The sequence below is a fragment of the Microtus ochrogaster genome, chromosome X (genome assembly GCF_000317375.1).
Source record: "Microtus ochrogaster isolate Prairie Vole_2 chromosome X, MicOch1.0, whole genome shotgun sequence".
NCBI lineage: Eukaryota > Metazoa > Chordata > Mammalia > Rodentia > Cricetidae > Microtus > Microtus ochrogaster.
The window spans coordinates 44,558,566-44,585,315 of NC_022026.1; the positions used below are offsets into that span (position 1 = coordinate 44,558,566).

At 40.2% G+C, this 26,750-nt stretch overlaps 1 protein-coding gene across 2 annotated transcripts in view; it reads left to right on the plus strand.

Moving 5' to 3' along the window:
* Mospd2 (motile sperm domain containing 2) overlaps window positions 1–26,750 on the plus strand; it is a 44,620-nt gene that overhangs the window by 6,262 nt on the left and 11,608 nt on the right. For both annotated transcript variants that reach the window (XM_013350610.2, XM_005358749.3), the window contains exons 3-10: window positions 7,196–7,351; window positions 9,370–9,456; window positions 11,470–11,624; window positions 14,729–14,789; window positions 18,257–18,295; window positions 21,399–21,523; window positions 24,567–24,743; window positions 25,453–25,565. In XM_013350610.2, the coding sequence (XP_013206064.1) occupies window positions 7,196–7,351; window positions 9,370–9,456; window positions 11,470–11,624; window positions 14,729–14,789; window positions 18,257–18,295; window positions 21,399–21,523; window positions 24,567–24,743; window positions 25,453–25,565 (913 nt within the window). The remainder of the gene's footprint in view (window positions 1–7,195; window positions 7,352–9,369; window positions 9,457–11,469; window positions 11,625–14,728; window positions 14,790–18,256; window positions 18,296–21,398; window positions 21,524–24,566; window positions 24,744–25,452; window positions 25,566–26,750) is intronic.

Consider the following 26,750-nt stretch of genomic DNA (forward strand, 5'->3'; position numbering starts at 1 on the left):
TTAGCTTGATTTATATGTTCTACAATGTTTACATGTGCCATAAATGTGTATAATTGTCAGTCAGATTTTGAAAAGGATTGATTTTTATCCTTATGATAGTTCTAAAATGACCAAGTCTCTGCTTTAGAGGACATGAAATGTGACTTTCGTCAAAGGCTTGAGTCATAAACTTAGATGAGAATGAAGAATTGGTAGACCTGCTGCTTCCTTTTTAATCTTTAGTCCCAGTAATGACCCTTTAAACTACCTAGTAAATATCCTTTTACCTTTCAGTGGGTTTTAAAAATTCATCTCTCTATGTAATTTATCCCTAGTCATATACCACCCTGACCAAAAGACAACTGAGGGGAGAAATGGATTTATTTCACTTCTCAGTGTTATGGGTGAGTGGAGACAGGGACTTCAAATAGTAAGTCCCACTGTATCTACAATCAAGAGAAGAGCAAAATGCATGCGTCTGGAGTCATTTGTTTGCTTGCATAGGCCCCATTCCTCTCCTCTTCCATAGTTCTGGACTTCTTTTCAAGGTAATGGTGCTGCCTACAGTGGGCTGGGCCTTGTCACGTCAACTAACTTGATTAAGACAGCCCTCCACAGACATGCCCACAGTTTAACCCAATGTAGACAGTCCCTCACTGAGACTCTCTCTAGATGTTTCTAGGCTATAGCAAGATGACAATAAGTTAACCATCACAATAAAATATCTAGAAGAACCAAGTGTGGTAGCTCAGGTCTGTAATTCCAGCACTTGATGTGGACATAGGAAATCAGAAGTTGAAAGCCAGCCTCAGCTCCGTATTGTGTCTGAGGCCCTTCTGGGCTACATGGATTCCTGTCTCAAAATTAAATAAAACAACAACAGTAAAAGATCTGTAGACTATTGAATAGAATCAGGATTTTCCAAAGGACTCTCTCCCCCTGCAGTCACCGTTTTACAAAGAATGAGAGGACGTAAGTTTGATACATTTCACTAACCAACGTAACAATGTTACAGAGTTTATGTTTGTGGAGAACTTATTCATTTACCTTTTCTAGTTGCCCATGGTTCTTTTTTTCATTATACTGCTGTATATTTTCAGTGAACAAGACATTCAACGACTCAAAAACTACTTAATGATGTATGTAGCTTTAAAAATTCAAGTTCCCGGAATTAAAAAGGAAACTTTTAAGAAATCTATAAACATGCCAAACAATCAATTCCAGCAGATTTCTTTCACAACTAGAACACAGCAGGTGAAAATACCCTTAAGATTTTACATTTTATCAGCACAGTGAACAAAGTTGATTGTAGGCACACAGTTGAGGAACTTTGTTGTGTGTGTTTGTGTGTGCGTGCGTGTATAGGTTTTCCGACCCAACAAATAGAAAATGGATACAGGAGCTTTTGCAAACACTTCTCATGTGATAAGTAATAAAAGAAAGCTCAGAAAGTTCTAAAGCATCTAGATCAGAAAGGCTGGGTTCTCACATCACTAGGCAAGTATATTTGGAGTCATAATAAGCAGGTACTTAGAAACAAATTAAATTTCAGGAAGCTAAAACAACATACCTCTATGGATTAATAACCTCCCAGCAATGTGTGTAATTCTTACTTCTGCTAAATAACCCCGGGGCTTAATGAGAGTAGCACAATGGAAAGTACCAGAAAAATGTTAAAACTAGGAAAAGATCATTGGAAGATCAGGGGTAATTTTAGCTGAAGTCAGTAAGTTTGGGTTCGATTTTTTTTTCTCCAATTCAAGGTCCTTGCTGCCTTGGTATTTGATAACTTTCTTATCTCTTCTGTACATTTTTAACTTTTCAAAAGGGCAAGAACAATGCAATCTATTATTGAAGATCAAGGCCCTGAGAAATGTCAGGGTAGGTGGGGGGGGCAGACTTATACAGAGATTATCACTCGAATTCAAAGTGTTCATGCACATCTATTGTTGATAGGCATTGGGAGGATGGAGAGGCGACTCTCCCACCTCCCTGAGCTCTTGGAGCTCAGCAGAGCAGGAGCAGCCGCAGCCTACACTCCCATCATGCCCTCTGCCTCATTACATAGGCTCTCCGACATTTGCCTGTGATTTAAAGAGCTGTTTCCTTAAAAATGAATGCTTATTGCTTATTTTCCCTAGTGTTTTCATAGGGCGTGTGTGCATGTGTGTGAGCTGGAGATTGAACCCAGGGATTCATACGTGCTAGGCTAGCACACTACCATTCTTCCATTCAGTTGTATAACTTGGCCATTTTTTTTCCCAGTTTTTAGTTTGAAAAGGTATCTGTTAAGTCTGTGAAACTGGAGTAGGCCTTGGACTCCCGAGTAACCGGAATTACAGGCTTGTGTCACCAAGCCTGGATTTTTAATGAGATGGGCCCCACATTCTCCCGCATTTGACTTGAACTAAGAAGAGCACACACCAGATTGTATATAACGAGTCCACACTGAGGCCTTGACACAGCCCATAACATGTAGGAATGGCCAAAATCCATGAAGTCTCCTTAGCCTGGATAACTAGCTGGTGACTGGTAAAAATTTAGACCTTGGTGCTCTGGAAGGAAAGCAGCTGAAGTAGTAGAATGTTCCACCTTCCCTGCAACTGACTAGAGATCATCCAAGGCCTGTTTCTATACAGCCCTCACTTGAGGATTACTTGGTTCAGTTTATATTTTAAAGGACTTTCAAATACACATACAAGGAATCGGCAACAGGATATCTGTGTCCCTAAGGTTTAAGATATTTACCATCTAACCCTACACAGGGTGGGGTGGTGGGAATTGCCAAGCCCTGCAGTCGACCAGAGGTTCAATAGATATGGGCCTTATGCCAGCTTTCTGATGCTTGGATCGCCTCCAAAATTCACGATCTAGGTACGGAACCTGTGTTGCCAGCCCTGAGTGGTTCTGATGCACTCTGCAACGTGAGACTTGTTCTGTTATAGATCGCCTTTCACTCAGTCTTCCAGCTAGTTTGACAGATACGGAGAGATTCCGAGTAGATGTGGGCAACTGGGTTTTGTTGATATTATTGTTGTTTTGTTTCCCAATGACTTCCATTCTCAACACATCTATAGTTTGTACATCTCTCCCAAACCCCTGTCCGGACTTTCATCCGACCTAAAGATACATGGAGGAATCTACGGCCTGTGTATGAAAACAAGAGATTTGAGGGCTGTTTAAAATGGCTCAGTGGCTAAAGGTGCAGACCACCAACTCTGAGTGAGTTCAATTCCTACAACACATATGGTAGGGGAGAACTGGCTCCATCCAGAAAGTTGCCCTCTGACCACAACACATACACACTGTAGATAATACAAAGAAATTGATGAGTGCTATAATGAAGTTTAAAAGAAAACTGTGGATTTTAGTGTACTAAGTATAGTTAGTCATGTCCCTCAACTGTGTGATCCAAAGACATAGAATGCTGACTGGTCACTTCCTTCCCTGTTCCCATTCTCTTCCTTCTGTCTGCCTTTATGTCCCTCTTCTCTCTTGCTGTCTTCTACGCTCTCCCTCCTGCATCCCTTGGCCCTTTCCCTATTTCCTTTTGTTCTTTATCCCTGCTTCTACTCTTCTCCTGCCTCCCTCTGCTAACCTTTGCCTCTTCCCCTCTCCAGCTGTCTCTCATTTTTTTTCCCCTTATCTGATTTCATGTCTGCTTGTCCAGGGTTAAGGTTAAGACAGCAGCAGCAGCATTTCCTGTGTAAATACATTCCTGTTAATAAGCACGTTACCTGGGAACTTCTGCCTGCAGAGATTGGTATCTATGAACCCTAGCAAAGGAAGAGGGCTTTACATTGCCGGTAGTGGCCAGTGTCTTGATGGCAGTGCTACCAAGAGTAATAACGTTAGCCATAACGTTTCACTGTTTATGCCACTTGGGAATACTTTTCTACCAAAGTCCTTTTCAGTATAGTCTGGGACCCTAGTGGGTGCCTAAGACTTTTCCAGAGCTTCTGAGGTCAAACGTTTTTTAATCATAGTCCCAAGATATAATTTTGCTTTTTCCATTTGTACTGATTATACAAAGCAATACCAGAGAAAATGGCTGACTCTGTGACTGGAGCCAAGGAAAGTAGTCATCATGGTGCTTATGATGTTCATGAAAGAAGGAGAGAGAATAGTCGGATTTATTTTAGAAGATTTCTAATGATACTGCTAATTTTATTAAACCTTGATCTTTGAAGACATGTGCTTTTAATGCCTTGTGTGAGAAGATGGGGGTGTGCCCATAGAACATTTCTCCAGGCTAAGTGTGTTTGACTTGGGAGCTTACTTAGTCCCCTTTTCACTGAGCACCATTTTTATCTGGAAGACAAGCTGCAAAGGAAACTGTGCCTATGCTAACTTGGACTGTGTGGCAGACATTTTCCTGCAAGTGAATCAAGGTAGCTATAATATTAAGGAAAATATCCTACTGATACAATGGCGAAACAGAGTGAGCCCTCCTTAATGAGACAGAGGCTATGTTAACTCTTTTAAAGCCGCCTTATGCTCTCAAATGTCATTTACTGCTCAAGGAAAATGTGCTTGCGATGCTAACGAGTCTTCAAATTACAGAGCTAAGACTATTTCCTAAAGTTTACGTAGTGTGGAACCACTTATTTTCTAGATTAGAAAATTCGAGCCCATGCATTAAAATCTTCACCCCAGACGACATTCCACAAATGTGCGATTTATGGTCTCATACTGTGTAGTGTTTTACATTTTCACACACTTTCATCCATTCTTTTTCATCTGACCCTCATGCAGGCCTCTGAGTGTCTAAAACAGTTTGAAGATGAGAAAGTGGAGACTCGAAGAGGTTAATTGTCTTAATGCACTTTACCCTTTCCTGCCCTTCCATCTGTTATCTCAAGGCCCTGAACTAAAGGCAGTACTACAAGTGGAGAGGAGGTAGGCGGTGTACAGCCTAGCAACTAAATACTTGTGAAAGAAAAGGCGATACAGAAACCAGGGAATTTTCCAGATCTCTTTGCTTTAGCATTTAAGAGGGAATGGATGGTTGAAGAAGTAAAAATAAAGACAGACTAGAGTCTGTCAATAAATGTGTCATCTGCTTTGGAGAATTCATTTTGTTTGTTTGTTTTTTGAGACAGTGTTTCTCTGTGGAATAGCCCTAGCTGGAACTAGCTCTGTGAACTAGGCTGGCCTTGAACTCACGGAGATCCACCTGCCTTTGCCTCCCTGGGATTAAAGGCGTGTGCCACTGCCAGCCAGCTGGGGAATTCTCAAGGCATAAAGACTGGGACTTTACTGTTTACTTGGGAGAGGTGGTGTGCGCACCAGTAGTCTCTGATTCAAGAGAAATACGAATGAATGCCTTAGGAAAAGCTTAAATGAAGACCTGTAAAAGCTTAGGAAAGCTTAAATGAAGAGCTGCAGCTCATCCAAGAATGACTTTTGGTCACAGGAAATATTTGTGAAAAGAGGAAGTATCTGAAAAGGGTGCTCCCAAATGGTCCAATTTGGATGTGCAAATTTGAAGAATTCCCTCATGATAAACTAGTGACGCTAGCATAGCATATAGATAGCGCTACAAGCAGGCTGATCTGGTAGAGAAGGTAGTGGGGAGCATGGCATGTGTATGAAGATGCACAATTAGAATTAAATCTAATCACTCTACTAAATTATTGGAGATGTTGGCCTCAGAGTCTGAAAAGATGATGATGCTGTATGTTATGGTTTCGATGTAAAATATTTCCTGAAAAATAGCTTGTGTTGTTGGACTCTAGCGTCCAAACACCGAGGAGGAGTCGCCCCCAGAGACCACCTTATATACCATAGCTGATGCAAAAGCATGAGGATTTTATTAATGCTGTCATGACAGGGTCCCTTAGCATTCGGGAAGCCGAGAGACCTCGAATAGCTGGTACAGTCTACTTTTTTTTTTTTTCGGTTTTTCGAGACAGGGTTTCTCTGTGGCTTTGGAGCCTGTCCTGGAACTAGCTCTGTAGACCAGGCTGGTCTCGAACTCACAGAGATCCGCCTGCCTCTGCCTCCCGAGTGCTGGGATTAAAGGGGCCACAGAAGCAAGAGGGGTTGTTCTTTGACTATTCTGATTGGCTTATTTGAAAGGGCTGTTACCAATAATTGACTGGAGAGCTGTTGCCAGATCAGATGAGGTAAGAGGTCATTTTGACCCCGTTTCCCAGGGGACCGGACCAAAACATACATGTATGGGTAATTGTTCAGGAACTGAGTACGTGCGAGTGTAGCCGTTAGGTCCTTGGTTCCCAGGGGAGGAGGGGAAGCACTATGGCACAGAGGCTGAAAGGATTCAGAATTGTCAAAAATGGCTTCAGAATTGTCTTAAAGTTTTACAGTGTGTTGAAGGCCTTGGTCTCCAGCTGGCAGCAGATGAGAAGTGACTGGGTCATGAGGGTACTGACTGACCTCATCAGTGGACAAATCCACTGATGAGTTTGTAGCTGAGTGGTCTATTAGGGGCCTTGCTGGAAGAAGTTTGTCACTGGGGGAATGTGCATTTGAACGGTATATCTATTCCTTGGTCCCTTGCTGGCTGTCTCTCTGCTTCCTGGCTGCCATGATGTGAGCAGTTTTGTTCCCTAGTACATTTCTGCCATGACATACTGCCTCATCACAGGCCAAGGAATAACAGAGACAGTTGGCACAGCTTTAAACCCCTGAAGCTGTGAGCGAAGATCAGTGCTTCCTTAGCTGCTCTCCACGGTGCACCCATGTAACCCTAGTACTTGGGAAACTGAGAAAGAATGACTGCAAATTAGAGATCACTTTATAATCCACAAAAAAACTCTTTCCTTCCTTCCTTTGATTTTGTCACAGGAACAAAGTATTAGCTAGTACACTTTAGATAATGAACAGTTTTTTGCTTGTTTTTTTTTTTAAACAAAACTATGTTCTGTGCCATGTGCAAGAAGTACACAGCTATAATTCTAGCTACTAAGACTGGGGAAGAGGATCACTTGAGCTCCAAGAATTCAAAGACGTCTTAGACAGCATAGTTAGACATCTTCTCAAATCTATAGACTTTGGATAACTTTATTCTGCTCTCACTTAGACATCTAGTCGATTCCTTAGCTTGCATTTTTACCTGAAAAACATCCCTGTGTGTGTGTCTTGGAGAAGTATGCCTTTGTCTTCCAGATCCTTCTTCTCTTTGCCATTATTTTTGTTATTTCTCACAGCAGAATCAATCTGATTTAGATGTTCGCTATTGTTTTTTCCTTAGAAAAGTCAGAAAAATATGATGCACGTGATGTTGAAAGGCTTCAGCAAGATGATAACTGGGTTGAAAGTTACTTGTTTTGGAGACACAATGTTGTGGATGAAACCCTGAAGATGCTCGATGAGAGTTTCCAGTGGAGGAAAGAATTTTCTGTCAATGGTAAGCTGTTGGACTTCACCTTGACAGGGTAACACCATCTATGCAAATGTTACTGTTAGACACTTGTCTGTATTTTCACACATCCCTAGCCGTCATTATAAACACTAGAATATTACCCTTAGGGGCCTAATTGTACTTTCAAACGGACAGTGTATGACAAAATCTTAGAAGGAAAATCATTCATAAGAAAATCAGATCACAGTTATCAAGTCACGCATTGTCACGAAAAGCATGGTTGCCTAATTTGTGTTTGGTTCGATTCCATTAAACAATGGAGAAATAAGAAGATATTGCTGTCCTGTTTTGCTTTCTCAGTTGTTGCCCATGCTTGTGAATGTTGTGTAACCTACTTGGGAGCCCAGAAAAACAAGCTTATCCCCAAGGATTCCCTGTGGCAGACTTCTCTAAACTCTTGCACTAGGTCGAAATCTGTCATCAAAGTGTGTGTTCGAAATCTTAGAGGGAATTTTACAGTCGTTTGCAGATGTGGGAAGAATGCTGCCAGAATGTTTACCTATTGTCTCCCTCTAAGACGTTAGCAAGAATAAGTAGACATAATTGGCCATTTCAGCTACCTGTACAGCATTACCTGTCCTAGACAACTGTGGCTCTGGAGTGACTGAGTCTAAAGACTTAATGCAAAGTAGGGCTAATTCCCTTCCCCATTCTTTATATTAGAGTCCATAAGAAAGGGCATACCGAAAATAGAAGAAGTAAAATGGTGGGAAATGTAAACACTCTAGTAAGCTTAAACAAAAAAACATGTATTCGTCAAAAATGGAGCACATAGCTGCAATTTCTAAATCGTTTTAGCTCATTGAGAATGTCATACTAAATGCAACAATGCATATATTCTTGCACAGGTTGCTAGTTTCTGGTGACATAGAGCAAAGATATGAACTAGGCAGAGGGAATGAGAGAGAAACTTGGAAAGTTCTCTGGGAAGTGCTGGCGAAGGAAACAATCGTCTTCCGTGCGCTGCCTTGTCACCTTGGTCCTCAGCCTCCCTTAGACACTAGTTAGGTCTGTTGTTTGTTTTTCCTGCTAAAGAAGTTTAGGTTTTTTCTTGAATTATTTCCCACCTGCTCTAGAACATTAGAGTTCACTGTATGTATATAAAACTTTGTAGAAAAACACCATCTTGGGGGTGGGCAGATAGCACTGTAGGTAAACTACCTGTTGTACAAGCATGGCTAGGTTGAGATCCCTAGCACTCCCTTCAAAAGCTAGGCATGGCAAGATGCATGGGTAATTGGAGTGCTGGGCATGGAGGGTGGGGCAAAGCCAGTATTCCAGGGGGCTTTGCTGGCCAGCTAGTATAATATAACCACATTGGTTCATCAAGCTCTAAATTCAGTGAGAGACTCTCTCATGAACTTAAGGTGAGAGTGGTAGAGGAAACCAACCCACATTAGTGCCTGGTCTGTATACACACACCCACGGGGAGGGGGCTAGAGAGGAAGAGAGAAAACAGAAAAGTTGCATCTTGCTAGACTAAATAGTGATATTTGCCCCCTTCAAATTCCAAGGTCATGTGAATATTATTAGTACAATATTACTACTGTATTTTTTGTTTGTTTAGGAGGAACCTAGAAATGGAATCTATGACCTTGTGTGTGCTAAGCATGTACCCTCCTACCACTGGATTACACTCAGACCCACCCCACCCCCGGTGTTAAATCAAATGGTCTCATAGTGTTAACATGTGTTGATGAATCAAATCATGGCTTGAAAGCTGACCAGAATCTGCAGATACCCATCAAAATAAGAGTTTTTTTCCTGTTCTTTCCAGCATCTATAAATCTTGTGTCAGTTTTTCTCAGCAGGAAATAGCTTTTGTGTTACCAGCCACTCTTTCTAATTTTTAAATAAGTTGTGTTTTAGTCAAGATTTAAGTAAGTTGTGTCTTGTTCAAGTTTGAGTGATCGTAGAACTACTGTGTACCGTTCCCCTGACAGTGTGAGTTTTCTTTTAGGTACATAGGTTACTGTTACTGATCAGAGTTTACCACTTTCCAGATCTTAGCGAATCCTCTATTCCAAGGTGGTTATTAGAACTTGGTGGTATTTATCTCCATGGTTATGACAAAGAAGGAAACAAATTACGTAAGTATATTCAGTTCATACCCTAGTGTTTTAAGATTTTGAAATGTGTGTCTGTGTCTCAATTAATAATCACAGAACTTTTCTATATGTCTATGCAACAAATTTCCTGCAACCAGAGGTGTGTGGCCTTCTTTACCTCTGTCAAATAATATCAAGGCATAGTTTGCATTATCATAAACTAGGCATAAACACAAGTGCTGTTTCTTAGTTACTTATCTAGTTCTGTGATAGCATTGAGAAGACCTCATGACCAAGGCAACGTAATCAAAGTGTTTATTTAGGGCTTATGGTTTCAGAGGGTTAGAGTCCACCATGACCATCATGATGGGGAGGATGGTAGCAGGCAGGCAGGCAGGCACTCGAGCAGTGGTGACATAGCCAGCATCATATCAGTTAGTCATTGTCTTCTTCCTCCTCGTTGGTAGCACTTCACCTAGTATGTATTTTTATGGAGAATCTTTTGATAGTTGCTAAATATGCAAAATGGCCTTTAAGTCTCTCCTGGTCTCCTCTTAGCTTTTTCTGAAATCTGTGTGGCAATGGGAAGAACAGCAGTCATCTGCTGTCCACATGACTTTCTTCTTCTTTCTTCCACTCACCCCAGCCTAGCCCGATGTGGTACTAAGGCTGGGAGAGCCTGCATGTGCATCTTGCTTGCCTTTTCTTCAGCTGTGAGTTACACTATATTTTGACAGTACAGTGCACTTTCCTCGTATCCCTGCTGCTTCTTTTGCCATTTTCTTTTCTTAGAGCTCTTTCATGGTTTGCTCCTGAAACGTGTTTTGCAGAGCCTGTTTTGTTCATGGTTTCTTATACTTTGCCGCTGATACTGTCCCATGGGGTCATCTCAGATACATCAGCTTTAGCAGCCTCCCAATTCACAGTGCAGGTCCCGTGCAACTCCCAAGCTACTTGCACATACCCAGCTGCCTGCCACCTGCTGTCCCTTGACTGTGAGCCACCTTCACCATGGTCAACAACATGCCACTCATGTTCCTTCTGGATTGTCAGCTCTGGCCCATTTCTTGGCTCTCACTGTAATTTAGCTTCATTTTGGTTTCTGTTTTATCTTCACCAGCCACTTCCTCAGTTTAGTCCTGCCTAGCCTGTTCCGTTATTGTCAGTTCCTTCCCAGGTTGTGACGAGATAGATTACCTCCCTGGCCTCTTTTTCCACTCCAACCTTTATAGCACTGCCAAGCTAGGTTTTGAAATAGGAAAACCAAAACAGAGCTAAAACTTCAGAATCATCTAGCCGTTTCCTGCTTCTGCTCTGCTTCTCTTCTCCCCGTCCCTTTTCACCTGAAGCTTTTGCATGTTCCACTCCCCTTGCACGGCACTCCCCAGGCCCCCCTCCTTCCTGTCTGTGTGTCCACTCCCCTTGCACGGCACTCCCCAGGCCCCCCTCCTGCCTGTCTGTGTGTCCACTCCCCTGCACGGCACTCCCCCGGTCCTCCCTCCTGCCTGTCTGTGTGTCCACTCCCCTGCACGGCACCCCCCAGGCCCCCCTCCTGCCTGTCTGTGTGTCCACTCCCCTGCACGGCATTCCCCAGGCCCCCCTCCTGCCTGTCTGTGTGTCCACTGCCCTGCACGGCACTCCCCCGGTCCTCCCTCCTGCCTGTCTGTGTGTCCACTGCCCTGCACGGCATTCCCCAGGCCTCCCTCCTGCCTGTGTGTCTGTTCTGGGTGGAACATGTTTTCTAGCATTTGATCAGACCAGTGGCTTTCCTCTTAAGTAAGCATAGAGAAGAGCACTTCTGGGTTATTACAAAGTGGTGTTTGGTCACCTGCATTTTCTCTTCACCTCACTTAAAAGTGACGTCTGTTTATTTCGTAAAATAGCCTCTCTGCTACTCTGTAATTTAAAGGTCCCAAGTGTAAGGAGGCAAGAGATGTATTTTATTCAAAACAAGATGAATTTTAAATGGAGGAACATTCCAAGGGAAGGATATATATCCAATAAAATGCTACAGATAATATGCTTATTTTTTTTTATCTGCTGTTTTGCTTAAAGTCTGGATCAGAGTGAAGTATCATATAAAAGACCAGAAAACCATAATGGACAAAAAGAAGCTCATAGCGTTCTGGTTGGAACGATATGCCAAGAGAGAAAATGGGAAGCCTATCACGGTGATGTTTGACATGTCAGAAACTGGACTCAATAGCATAGTAAGCATTCTTCATTAATCCTAAATCGTGCCTTGTTCTGGTTTCCTCTGTTTTCCCTGTATTCTTGCCATCCAAATAATGTTGTAATAAAGCTAGCAGAATCCAAAAGGATTATTTCCCCCCCCCCCTTGCATTCTATGTGAAGCCAAATGTGGAATAGGGTTTGCCGAGAATTCAATTTGCTTCAGTATTTGTTATGGGTACTATGTTTCCTAACAATGGTCCATGTCTGTTGTGAAAGGCGAAGAGGTAAGATGTAGTAATAAGAGAGGCTGGGCTGCGTCCTCAGCACCCTGGCTGCCTGGCTAGCTTATGCTTTGAAATAACAACACACAAACTGTATTCTTTTAAACACTGCTTGGCCCATTTCTATCTAGCCTCTTCTAGGCTAATTCTCACATATTAATTTAGCCCATTTCTAATCATCTGTGTAGCACAGCTAGGTGCACTTACCGGGAAGATTCTAGCCTACGTCCATCCTGGGTCGGAGCTTCATCGTGTGTGTCTCAGAGAGCAGAGCTATCACATCTGGAGAGGGGAGCATGGCATCTCTGAGCTCACTTCCTCTTCCTCCCAGCATTCTATTCTGTTTACTCCTCCCACCTATGTTTTAACCTATGGGGCCAAGCAGTTTCTTTATTACTTAACCAATGACCTTCCTCCATCAGTAAGACATGGAGGCCAGTAGGACATGGGTCATCGTGATGAACACTGAACTTTGTGACCATGCTAATATGCCCCAGCACTAACCACCATGCCTGGCACAGAATAACATAGTCACTAAGTACTGAATACATGCATGAGCACTGTGATCTTATATTTCTTATATTTCTGCCTTGTCTTAAAGGTACAAGATGTTCATGTGGGTGTCCCTCATGTAACACGCTGTGCTTTTGTCGGGAACTTGTGTATACTTCTTCAATGTTTTTATTTGTTCATTTTATTTAGTAATCTTGGGGATTTTACCAGCCTTAAAACTTAGTTAAATCACTAGTGACAATAAGAATACATTATCCTATGTATACCAATGGCTATAGCTACTTGTGAAGCTGAGGTATAAAGATCATTTAAACCTAGGAATTCAAGGATAGCTTGGACAGCACGGTGAGACTGTCTCAAAAAATAATGAGTAGGAAAAAGTCTAGATGGCCAACATGACAAAATGGTAAATTATGTTATACATAATTGATAAGGTATACGTACTTATCAATTAATACTTTAATAATATTGGTGAATACTTGTTTAAGATCAAAAGAACTATTTTATTTTATTTCAGTATGTGTGTTGGTGTGTAGCCCAAAATAGTGATGTCTTAGATTTAAAGAAGAACAGAACCAGAGTAGAGAGAACAAATCAAAAGAGCTTTTGGAGAGGGAAGTGGCAGAATGTTTTCTCAAATTAAGAATGCAATTCCCTGCAGTTTTAAAAAATGTAATTTCCATTGAGTGGATTTTAAGTTACAAAGTAAAACGTTTTATGTTCTAAATGAAACTAAAATTACTTAGATAAGATAACATTCAATAAAGATAGACTATGATTCTGTTGTTCTTTAGGTACCAAAGTCACCTATTTATTACCTCATAACCATGAACAATGTATGTTAATGTTTTCTGTTACGCAATATAGTGTTGGCAGTAGCCTTTGACCTTCCTTGCTAAAAGAATGAAATCACTTAAAATCATACAAATAGCTAAACTTTAAATAATCAGCATTTTAGGAGAAATATAGCCATTCTCAGCAGTTGAACTAGAAAAAAAAGTCTTGCATGCATCATCAGAGGATGAACACTTCACATAAGGGCACCATTCTGAAAAGCACCCTGAGAGATTATAAAACAGGCTGTTTCATGGAGCTGTGTTATGTGGTGCCCAGTGTAGACACACACCGCTGACATCAAGTCTCCTAAGATTAGCAGTAACTTAAGCTTTTATGAACAAGGACATTCAACTGAATAAATGATAGCAATGACTACTAAATGAAGACTAACTAGTAAGAGTATCTGAGAGTGGTCATGCTTCCTTTTAAAGTAGGTAACCAAAATTTTGTTCAGCTAGTTTTTTAAGCCCTTTCTCTGAGTCTTTATATAGAGTTTTGAAACTATGTCCAGTGGATATAATGATTATTTCGAAAGGTATTTATTATAAACTAGGGCTTTTCCCATATTAAATAGTTATGGCTGAGGATGCTTACTTTCAGTTTACTGTAATTAAAGGTGCTGCAACTCATATGCTAGGAATGACTTTGTAGCTTGTCCCATCCAGAATAACCAGCTCTTTAGTAGCTGTCCTGGATTTCAGCTTGTCTGCTTAACTCTTCAAATTAGCAGTGTTTATAAGGTGGCCGAGCAGGATTAATGAAACAGCCTGCTAGCATGGAATAATATGGGGGAAATGAAACATGAAAAATATCCCTAATGACCTAATTTCCTGTTGGTGCATATGAAGCAGGAGAACGAACCAGACAGCTGCTTAATACAGTCTCCTAACAATTGGAATGAATGAACAGCACTTGATTATAAACTTAAAAAAAAAACAACAAAAACAAAAGTAATCTGAGTCCTCTTAAATCAAAAATGAACAGGCAGGTCTGATCAGTGGGATCTTGGGTCAAATATTAATACCGTATTCTTGTTGAAACTCTTCTAAGGTAAAAATTAGATTTAGAAAGTAAATACTTAACCATAACGTATATATGTATAGCTACAAATGAATGCATATATATTTTTCCAGTTAATCAGGTTATAAACTGTATGCCCTTTTTAATAATTCTTTAGTTGTTAACTAGAATTTTAGAGTCTCTGTGGGGATAACTTTTACATACCCTATAGCTCTTGTAGCCTGAAGCATAAAACTAGTGTGAAGTAATACAAATAATTTTTAATATACCAGTAAGTGTCTAGCTTCTTCAACTCAATTACAGAGCCAATCCTTAGTTTAATGATCTAAAACCTTAACCCTTGGGTCTATAGATATTTATAATGGCTTGTCTTTTAAGAACAATAGTCATCTCATTTGTATTGAATAATTTATCACCTTTATAAATCTGTAATTTGAAGTTCTCTAATTTGAAGTTCTAAAGTCTCAAATCTTTAATCTTTATTTTAGGACATGGACTTTGTACGCTTTATCATCAACTGCTTTAAGGTATATTACCCCAAATACCTCTGTAAGTAACTTACTCCTTTATAAAAATGTATCATGTTGAAATTATAGATGATGTCCAAAAATTATAAAGCTTTCTATTGTAGAGTTTCCTACCTAGAACATTGTTTGCTGATGAAACACTTTAAAGTCTTATGTGCACATTTTTCATCTGTTGGATTTATGTAATGGCTTTGCCATGGGAAAAATAAGTGGCCAAGCAACATAAACAGTCAAATGTATTCAACTCCAGTTCAGTAAAATTGAAAGGGCAGGAGAGGCAAAAAGGATATCAAAATGGCAATTTACAAAACTGCCTGCACATATTTCTGAGAGATACCACAATTTGGGTCTCTTGGGTAACCCAAACCATAATGGATGTCTAGAATCAGCACCACCTACAACCCTATACTGCATTCTCTTTAGAGACTGTGAATGTTCATCAAGAAAATGACTGTGCCCAGGTTGGGAAACTTGAACAATCTATTACTCCTTGTGTATCTGCCATGTATCCTGACTCAGTAAGTTTTGCCGAGCAGTGAGAGTACCAATGGGTACTCTAGAATTACTACTGCATGAACTTGCTTCTTTTATGGACAAAACAAAACTGAAATGTTTGTTTATTCGGGTATCTAAAGTATGTGGTGAGCCATGCAGAAATAATACTAATATAAATATTACATTATAAAATATACTCCACCTTCTAAAATACCTGTTGACTGAAATAAATAAAAGCATTTGTGATGAGACACTGAGAAAAAATATAACTGTAGTTATTTATCAAATATGTCCAGGAGTATTTTGAAAGGGCTGTTCATGGGTTCATATAAAAGGGAACGGGAATATTTATTGTTCATTTCAGTTAACTATAGATTGTTTCCGTGTTCTACCAAAATAATGTGGTTTTGCAGATATTTGGTTTTATGGGCTCTTAAACTGATAGTTCTTCAAAACCTGCCATGAACTATTACCTTAATTATAACCCCATTGAGTAAGAGAACTACTGAGCACCAGGCTACCTCTCGCTGATGCCATATTCTTTCTGTGCACTTTACTTCGTGCTAGTTTCGTGTCACCTTCTCTGGGAGTCTCTGCTCAGAGTAGAGGGAAATTACATATTTGGTTCATCTGGAATAGAAGAACGAATTGGCTATTACAAATCTCCTTTGTGGTTACTGATTTTTTTCCCCTCAGAGGTGTTGATGGTGCTACTTAAGAGCCTCAGTTCCGTATGTAAAATAACAGTTCTGTGTACTTCGAAAGTGTTGGCTTCCTGGGCTCATAGCGTTTAAGAAAAAATAGTTTCTGTTTCTTAGAACCAGAATAAAGGGGCAGCTCTGTGACTAGTTTAAGGGTGTAATCTCAAGAATATTATAAGGGAAGCCATAAATTAGGCATGTAAATATTGTTGTTAAACTGCAGTTGCTTTCTGGATCAGATAGAAGTAAGAGATCAAGGAGGAAGATTCAATATATCAACAATATCCATATCCTCCACTCTTTCTTCTATTTTCTAAAAGGTTTCATTTGCTTTCAGACATCAGTGAAATATATCCAGGCAAAGTACAATAGAAAATGCGACCCCATCTTTGTCGATAGGGCTACTAGACAAACATGTGTTTAGATTTATATAAATTTGTCTAAAATTAAGCTTTTCTTTCATGTGTTAATGTCCCATGGATGCCTATTTTTCATTTCATTATTGTTTCTTTTCTTTCCTTCCTTCCTTCCTTTTTTTTCTTTTCTTTTTTTTTTTTTTGTTTGTTTTTCGAGACAGGATTTCTCTGTGTTGCTTTGGAGCCACTCCTGGAACTAGCTTTTGTAGACCAGGCTGGCTTCAAACTCATGGAGATCCGCCTGGCTCAGCTTCCTGAGTGTTGGGATTAAAGATGTGAGCCACCAACGCCCAGGTTCATAACTGTTTCTTGTAACTTGAACTTGATTACTCAAATTTATACTTTACCACTCTGAATATACCACTAGCCAATAATACAAATGTACCCTTCATACAAGATGCATTTTTAATGGGCACCAATCAGAATTCATATCAAGGAATGTCCAGGGAAACAAGATCTTTACCACTGAAGGAGAGCTCATGACATTTTACAACATAAACAGCACATTATTTATAGGGCAAATATTTGTTGGCGACATCTTACGGGATTTCTCTATAAAATATTCTGTCTCTAACTAAATGTGATGTGTCCATATGAAGAAAGAGTGCAGGTGAAAATTCAAGTCAATAGGCAGGGCACCTTGTATAGAACACAACTTTGTAACCTGAAAATTATCACACCACCTTTGTAGAAAAAGACTAGAGGAAACTTTGAAGTGTCAAGGGATAACTGAAGTGAAACATAACTTGCAACATCTTGTTGGAAAGAATATACTTAAAAGAAATAGGGTCCATGGTTCTAGAGCTGTGATGACTCTATAGGAGTTAGGAAATATGCAGTAAAGATTTTGGTAGTGAGAAAAAAGATTCCTAGCCCTGTATGTACTGTACCATTTCTCCATTGAGTTTGTATTCTTCTTTAAACAGCTGGCTTTTCTCCTTTGTTATGGAGAGACCATGTACATATTATTTCAATGTTTTAAACAGTATCATCATTATAAAAGTGGAAACAATATCTATAATTTGTAGATTGTTCCACATAAAAAATACCATGCATAAAGTATTTTATGTATAACCTATGTCCAGGATATATATATATATATGTGTGTGTGTGTGTGTGTGTATGTATGTATGTATGTATGTATCATGGAAAACTTTAAGAAACTTTGGAGCATCAAGTTATATGGAAACAGAAAGCTTTGCAAAAGTGCAGACCGGCTGTCACTAGCAGCTAGCCCCCTGTCAACACCCAGCTTTGTGGTCTAGACAGGAGCAGAAAATAACTGCTTGGGGCGAGGGCAGGGGGCATGCACAGAAGCAGAAGTAGCTGCTTAAAGAAGAAAGAGGGTACACAAAAGTAGTCCATACCCTGTACTCAGCAAAACTAACCCCCTTGACCCTGAGTAAACCTGGCTTGTGGTTTCTGCCTATATAATGTCAACCCCAAATGATGAGGGGGTCTCTTCCCTACTGCGCTGTGTCAAGTAGTGGTCAAGCCCCCAGCTTGGCTGTAGAGCATGCTGAATAAACCTTACTTTTGCATTTTGGAAAAAAAAAGTTCAGTTGCTTTCAACACTGATCTGACATGCCACACGCAGGTCCCCTTAACTGTTCTGTGTACTTTTGTTCAAGCAGCAACATCAGCAAATGAACAGAGGAATGCTTTGTTTGCCAAAGAACAATGACAATGCATTATTGGGACCCCCTCCCCGTTGTGAGTTGCTGGTCAGTCCCAGCACCACCCATATGTCCTTGAATTAAAACTTGGCCAATCAGCTCAATTTTCCCTCACGTGGTTTTTTTTCTAGATAAGGTCAAACTGGTGGAGTAATGTAAACGTACTAAGTTGAACTGAGTGATTTTTTTTTCGTCTTTCAGCAAAAATAGTGATCTTTGATATGCCTTGGATAATGAATGGTGAGTATATTACTTGTGTTTTCCCCCAGCATCTCGGTTTTCTTTTGTCTTACTTGGCCAGTTCAGCCATGTTTATACAGCTGTTTAGGAAAATATGTGTATTATACGTCTGTACTCTTAAGAGGCTACAGCTGGAGTACTGAAAGATTGCTTTTAAACAAACAGGGCTGACATTCTCTTCTGAGACACTGAGAGTTTTCACACTAGTCTTCTCTAAAACCAGCCTCAAGATAATGTGCCATTTAGGCAAAACAATGACAAGAAGCCTTGTTCTGTTTCCCACACACAGGGTATCTAATAAAACATGCGTTGGCTAGCTTTTCTCTTGGGCTTTCAAGTGTTGAGGAACAAGGTGGGAGGAATCTGAGTCACTCTAAATCACTCTAGTTACTTAGCCCTTTTTGACAGTCATAATTTTCCTCTGAGCGATTTGAAAGGGAGGGCTGCTGCTTCAACGTTCTGTTTTCATTGGTATTGCACGCACAGCAAACAGGAGGGTCACGCTACGAACTGAAATTCGGTTCTGTGAAAACTTCTTGACTGGTAAACCTTTTAATACTGGTAAAGAATAAAGAAACACTTAGTAAAATGTGAAATCAAAAAACAGGTCACTACTGACTTTATGGAATTAAAAAATAATTTTAGCGATGAAATTAGAAAACTAGATGAGACTGATAAATTGTTAGAAAGACATAGACTACTCAAACTGGCTCAAAAATAATCAGAAGTAGTAGCCAACAACCCCCCAAAAAATCCCACAAAGAAACATTCAGGCCCTGGTGGCTTTCCTGGCAAATTCTATGAAACAGTTAAAGAATTTACCCTGATCCTTTGTAAACAGTTCTAAAAATTGTCCACAAAAACTGCTTGTAACTCATTTATGAGTAAGTACAGGCCTGACACTAAACATCAGGTGAAAAGAAAAGTACAAACTGCAACCCCTTACACCTAGAGATGCACCGGCCCTCTGAAGGTCCTATGGCTAGCGGTATGGACTAGCCTGTGTGAAGCCCCACCCCTAGTGCTACAGAAGGCCATAGCTAACCAACTGTAGCCAAAGCAATATAAAAAAAACATTATAGGCTACAGAGATGCCTCACTCAGTTGGTAAAGTGCTTGGGAACTGAGTTTAATCCCCCAAGAACCTGTGCAAAGAAGCCAGTCGTAGTAGTAGTAGTGCCTATAACCTTAGCATTGGGAGTGAGGGGTGAGGGTACCAACAGGCAGAACTCTGGGGCTGTATGGCTAGACAGTCTGATCTAGTTCATGAGCTCAGGCTGGGGAGATCCTGTCTCAAAAAAACAGTGCAGATAACTCTTGAGGAATGATCCCTAAAATTGTCTTATGGCTCCCAGATGCATGCATATGCATGTACACACACACACACACACACACACACACACACACACACACACACACACACACCAAAAAGCATTACAAACCATGACAAAACAGGAGTTGTCTTAATAATGAAAAGTCGGTCCAACTGGGAAAATCAGTGTAATACACCATATTAATAAAATGAAAAAATGACAAAAATCCAATACCATTTCATAAAACGCTTTAAATAGTAGGACCAGAAAGTGCTGTTGAACCAGTTGATTTTAAAAGGATCCTAGCAGTTCATAGAAAGCTACCTTCCACAAACTCAAAAAATTCCCCAAATGCCTCTCATGTTCCATCATTCACTATGACTGCTAGAACCACTGAAAGCAAGGATGCTCACTTTTGTGATTTATTGTAAGGAACGGATTCAGAGAGACGTTCCAAATGTGAAACAGATCTCTCTGTCAGCCTCAGGATGAGCAGCACACGTGTAGTATTGAAACCAAGGAAATTCTTTGAAGCCTTTGTGCCTTGGTGCTCAGAAATTGTCTTGGAGCTCCATTATGTGGGCATGATTGATTTTGCCTGTGGCTAGTCACTTCATGGCCCACTACTCCTACCTTAAATCACATGTTGGTTTTCCAAGTCCCAACCTAAATCCAAAATCCTGCTGTTCTCACTAAGGCCCCCAGACTAAAAAAAGACAATCCTACCAAATAGGAAGGCTACCTCCCAGAAGCTGGGAGCAAAGGCCAGACCTCTCTTGAGGTAAGGGTAATTTTTAACTGCACAGAACAGAGGGTTTTGGCATTTATGATAACCCAGGGCTAGAATCATTTGGGAATTATTTCAATAAAGCTGGCATGGAAAAAAAAAACAGAGTTAACACTTCATTTAATTTCAATAGCATGACTGTAATCCTGACAAGTCACAAGCTGTTTTAAATTGAAAAGGAAAGTTTAAATAGTAGTTGAACAAAAGCTTAAATCATAGTGAACCAGAATTAACAAAAGCCATGATTTTCTAAAGCACACTTTAATGTTTTTATTATCGCCCCCCCCTTTTCTACTATCACGTTTGCACATGTACTATAGCATTCTGCTTTCAGCTTTTTCCAAATGGGTTAAATCTCCCAACAGAAATATTTTAAAAACTGAGTATAAAACAAAGGGCATGGCACGGGACCGAAGTGGAACTGTCAACGAGCTGTGCCTGTGAGTAGTTTAGTCTCAGCGTCTTGCTCGTGGTTATATAAACGGTGAGGCCTGGGAAAAATGCAGAGTATTGAGTCAGGAAGGAAGCTGGTTCTGGCGCACACCCATAATGAGCAGGGCCTCTTCCTCCTGTTTTTGCCTCTTCCTTTGAAGAGAGTTTTCAAATTGAGGGTTTATCAGAAGAAGCACAGAGTAAAAGATTCTTCACGACATCATGCAATTCCTTCCTGAACCACCGAGCAGTTTGGTCCATTGTCTCAGAGTCATAGCTGATGAGAGGCCACACTGATAGATGTGGTCAGAGGTCAAAGCCCTGAAAAGCTGTTCGGTGAGCATCAGGGGAATTGAGTCTTCCTGAATCCCCATGGGACATTTGCAACCTTTGAAGGCTGTGCCTACCGTAAAGCCTCCCCCTGGAATTATGATGGTACGTGTCCTTGCCTCAGAAGAAACACATTAACAGCTCCTCATTCAAACTGGTTCCAAGAGATGTGGGTTGGGACATAGAAGGAAGTGCTTGACGAAGCAGGTAAACTTCTGTGACTTGATTGTTTTTTCCTCAGCTGCTTTCAAAATTGTGAAGAGCTGGCTTGGCCCCGAAGCAGTAAGTTTGTTGAAGTTTACAAGTAAAAATGAAATCCAGGAGTATGTCAGTGTGGAATACCTGCCTCCCCACATGGGTGGGACAGTAAGTACAGTCCTTGACACTTACAGAATAACACTAACCAATAGCACTCTACAGTATGTACTCAAAAGGAAAAGGCCATACTTTTTTAAATGTTTTTGTTTATTCTTCTCTCATACAATACATTCCAACCATAGCTATGGGCTGTGTTCTGGTGTCCTCAACACCTCTGGCTCCTCTTCCTCCCCTCTTACACAGGGTTCCCCCAAGCCCCTCCTAATGTTTGGTTTGGCTGTGGATCTCTTCATCTACTCCCATCAGCTCCCAGAGGAAGCCTCTCTGATGGCACCTGAGCTAGGCACTGATCTATGAGTGTGACAGAATATTATTAGAAATCATTTCATTGACTTTTTTCCATTCGTGTTTCAGTCTGTCTATCCTAGGTCCTTGGGCTATCCAGCCTTCAGTTCCTGGTCATCCTGGCAGTATTGGGCATGGGCTTCCTTTCATGGTGTAGGCCTCAAATTAGACCAGTCATTGGTTGGCCACTCCCACAAGTCCTGCACCACCATTGTCCCAGCACATCTTGCAGGCAGTATACTCTCCCTATACTCTCTCCCTCCATCATCCCCCCACCTGATCCCTCCTGTTCGCATCCCCACCTGCCCCCAGGCTGCCTGCGAAATCTATTCTATTTCCCCTTCCCAGGGAGATCCTTGCCATATCTTAATGCCCAAGGAAGGATTACTGATAGCCCCCAAAAGGATGCAATGGTGTAAATACTTATGTTTCAAAGTTCACTAACTTTTTTGAATAGCAAAATATATATATATGAGCGTCTAAGCTGCCGTGCATTTAGGATTCAGAAGTATATTCAGAAACAAGTACTCAGACAAGTCTTCTACTCTTGTGTCAACCACCCTATTGCCTTCCATGATTGCATTCCATATCTTTATTTCCAAGGGTTTGTATTGCGCATGTACGCAAGTGTGCATAAGCCTTCCTCCTACTCATCTACTAGGTGGTGTGAGGGGAACCCCACATTAGTAGTGTATTGGTACAGTATTTTATTTATCAGGTTTTTCTTTACAACACAATGGAGAGATCATTCCAAATGTGTGTGTGGCAAGCTTCTGCCTGTGTGCTACAGTGTTCCAGCATCTAACACGAACCATAAGTTACCCAATTTGCTTTTTATGTGTGTTCTTGTTTTTTATTTCCCCGTCTTTCCTATCCAGTAGTCTTATTAATTTGAAATGTATCCTTTAAAATGTGCTTCCAAAGTTTGGAAGGGGTGTTTGCTTTTGATTGATTGATTTTCCTTTATTGTGAGTGTTAAGGATCAAACCAGGGGACAGATTCACACTAGGCAAATGCAGTTTCCCAGCCTTCAGAATTGATTTGAACTGATTTTTATTACTTATTAACAGAGGTCAGGAAAGGGTGGGTATGTTTGAATTTTTTAATGTTGTGGCCAGATGTGGTAGTCCACACCTGTAACCTCAGTACCCAAGGAGGATTACAAATTCTAGGCCAGCCTGGATTTCATGGTGATTCCCCATCACAAATAATTCTTTTTAATATCTCCATAACTGTGAAAATGTATATGACAGTGACATTTTCTAAATTGTGAAACCTATGTAAATAACTGCAAGTATATTTTGCCTGCCTGACCAAATTGTATTTAAGGAGAACCAAGGACTAGCAGGATTAGAATTTCACTGTCCTCCTGTTTATTTTCATTAATCAAAAGAGACTCAAACCAAATAATGTAATTTGAAGTCTGTACCTTTCTTATTCTGGAACTTTGTAGTTCACATTTTAACCTAAAAAAACTAGCATTTCAGATACTAAGCTTGTAATTAAAGTAAACCATCATTGCAATTATCCCCTTCTTTGTTTATGTTTTTTTGTTTCGGGACTGAGTCTCTTCTAGACTCTGAAGCCCTCAGATTATAGGCATATAATTATCATATTTAGCTATCAGGCCTACCTCTTCATGTGTTATGTTCACTTGTGTTTTTTTAAGATATATTCTCTTCTCTCTGTCTCTGCCTCTCTCTCTCTCTCTCTCTCTCTCTCTCTCTCTCTCTGTGTGTGTGTGTGGGGGGGGGCAAAAGGAGCTAAAAATACCTTGGAACTGTAGTTCCAAGTACAATTCTCTGAGCATCCTGATATGGGTACTGGGATCCGAACTCTGGTCCCTGATAGTGCAGGAAGCACTCTTCAGCACTGAACCACCTCTCCAGCCCTTGTGTTTGCTTCTGCTTGCTTCTGTGAGGTGTATAAGTATGTGTGCATGTGTGTCCATACCTGTACATGTGGAGGCCCGGGCTCAACATTAGCTGTCATCCTCTATTGCTCTCCACCTTAGTTTTTGAGACAGGGTCTCTCACTGCACCTGAAACTTACTGTTTAGCTAGACTCGGTAACCATTAAACCCCTAGGGTCCCCCTGTCTGCCTCCCAGTACTGGAATTACAGGCAAGTATTGCCTCATGTGGCTTTTCACATGGGATCTAAATTCAAGTCTTTGTACTTGCTCGGCAGTCACTTAATCCATCTTTAGCCCTCTTTATATTTTTTTTATATTTTGTTTTAGTAATATGGGGTTTTTTTAATTTTTTGTTAATTGATTGAGGTTTGTCTAATTCTTAGTGCTAGTCATTGAACCTAAGTTCTCCAACATGCTAGGGAAGTACTCTACCATTGTCACTAGTGTTCTGTGTTCTGTGTTGTATAGGAGAATCTGCCTTATTTAGATTTTAGTGGATTTGTTTTATTCCTCTTCTGTTTTAATGTATGGTTTAAAAACCACACAAAGATACACACACTACATTTAATGCTTCTAGTCATCTGAACATTTGTTTTTTTGCTGTGCAGTAAGCTAAAGAAGTAACTCAATTGATTTTTTTTTCTTGCATAGCTCATAATTATCTCTATTTACTGCCCTTTCCCTTTCTAGTTTGAAATGGATCCCATTTTTTTCCTTATTTCACTAATTGAGCATATATTCTTGGCTAAAGTAATCAATTTTTAATATACCATGAGAGAATTCTTTCTCTCTACATTACTAGCAGGCTGATAAGGAAAATTCTCTCCTTTAGGATCCTTTCAAGTATAGCTACCCACCACTGGTAGATGATGACTTCCAGACACCTCTGTGTGAGAATGGGCCAATTGCCAGTGAGGACGAAACCTCAAGCAAGGAAGATATAGAAGGGGATGGTAAGGAAACCGTGGAAACAGTTTCTAACGAAGAACAGCCAGCTCTGTCAGAAAAGGTAATGTTAGGAATAAAGTCAAATGGAATCAAAAGCTGTCATCTAAAACTTGGGCCCTGGCTCAGTGGTAGAGCGCTTGTTCAGCATGCATGATGCCCTGGGTTCGATCCCCAGTGCGAACGGGAGAAGTGCTTTCATGTCTTCCCAGCTCTGCCTGTGTCTTTGAGATAACCCAATCTTGCTTCCACATTTTTCTTGAGAAAATGAAGGAGGACGGACGAGGTAAATTGAATTGCAGTATCCTGTTTTGTTTTGTTTTTTTTTCTATCGTGTAAAAAGAGCTGAGTTCATGCTCTGTGTAAAACTTGGCAAAGTACATCTGGAAGGAATTTTTTTGTCAAAAATATATTTATCTAAGATAAAATAAAACTGATTAATATAAAGCTTCACCTGGATGAAGTTCCTCTATCTCATTTTGAAGGGCTTGATAATTGTCACTCTTTACAAAACTGAGCAAGAGCTTGCTTGATAAGTACAGTGTAATTTAGAACAAATATCTTCAATAATGTCATGTTTATACGAGAATCATAATGTTTCTCAGGGTCATGTCAATGTATGTTAAACATGTCATTCGGGCATGCTAAATATGTTAAAAACTAATTTGCATTGAATCTAGATGTTTATTTGTTCTCTCATGACATGTCCAACTAGAACTAAAGCATCATCATCTTTTCTCCTTTGTTTCTATTTTTGTTTTTTTAATCTTTAGACTAGCCCAACTGAATCTGCTTCCAAAACAGAGGAAAATGAAAAAGTTGATTCAAAGATGAAAACTTTTAAAAAGCCATTGAGTGTTTTTAAAGGGCCCTTATTACACATCAGGTAACAAAGATTTTACTCGCTGCATTGCTGTAACCTCTCTTGATCGTCTTGGGGGTGAGGAGGGCTTCAAGGTTAAGAAAGCTCCCTAAGAGTACAGTTTGTTCAGAGGACAATTTGCCTTGTTTTCCAGCCTTAGTGACCGCTTCTACCTACCTTTTTATTTTTTTCTCCACTGAATATGTAGTAATATTCAATCTTCATTTACTAATCTTGATGCATTTGTTTGTATTACTAATACTGGTAGAAATAAGGGGATGTATTTGTCAATTTGACCTTCTGAAAGCCGAGCATGTTCTTGGAAAATAGGGTTTTGATGAAACCCTAATTTTAGACATGTTTATCTCTGTTCTTTGTTATTAATCCACTAATCCAGATTTGGGATTGGGAGCTGGGGGTACAGGTCATTGGTGGAATTGTGTAAAGCCCTGAGTTTGATCCCTAGCACTGAAAAAAGCCCAGGACTATTTCCTGTATTGTTATGTGCAATATTGCTATACCAACACTAGTTAGTGATGACCTAATTATGGCATTTTTGTCCTTTGCCTTAAAACCTTCTTGTGTAACTGTATTTGGAGTTTATTGGAGTCATATTCCGTCAACAATATAGCTATACTTCTTAAAAAATGTAATCTGAAATTCTCTAATTGATAAAACTGGTTTGTTTACATGTGTCTTGATTCTTGGTGGTGTTGGGTTTGGGTTTATTGCCATTGTCTGTGTATGTATGCCAGTAAAGGAGAGACACACAACATAAATTTTGTTTCCCATGGTTTTTCTTTGCCTTTTTCCCCTTTGGAGTTCGTGTGTTTGCACCTTTTCTTCTACTAGTTTTGAAGTCAACATTTCATACTTCACAGGACTATCCAAAGCATAGATCTAGCCTGCAACTCTGAGGTTTATCAATGAAAGCAGCTGAGAAGGCAGGGTAGAATAGGACAGTTTCCAGGGCTACATTTTGAACATGACCCCACTCCCTGTGGCCCTGAGTCGCAGAGCTGCTCCATCACATACACAAGGGTGCCACCAGTGTCATCTCCCTAAGCTGCTTCTGATTTCTATAGTGTTTACTGAGACACGCTCTAGCATCTATACCATCGCTGTGTTTTCATGTCTCCTTTTTTTTTTTGATTTTTCGAGACAGGGTTTCTCTGTAGCTTTGGAGCCTGTCCTGGAACTCCCTTTGTA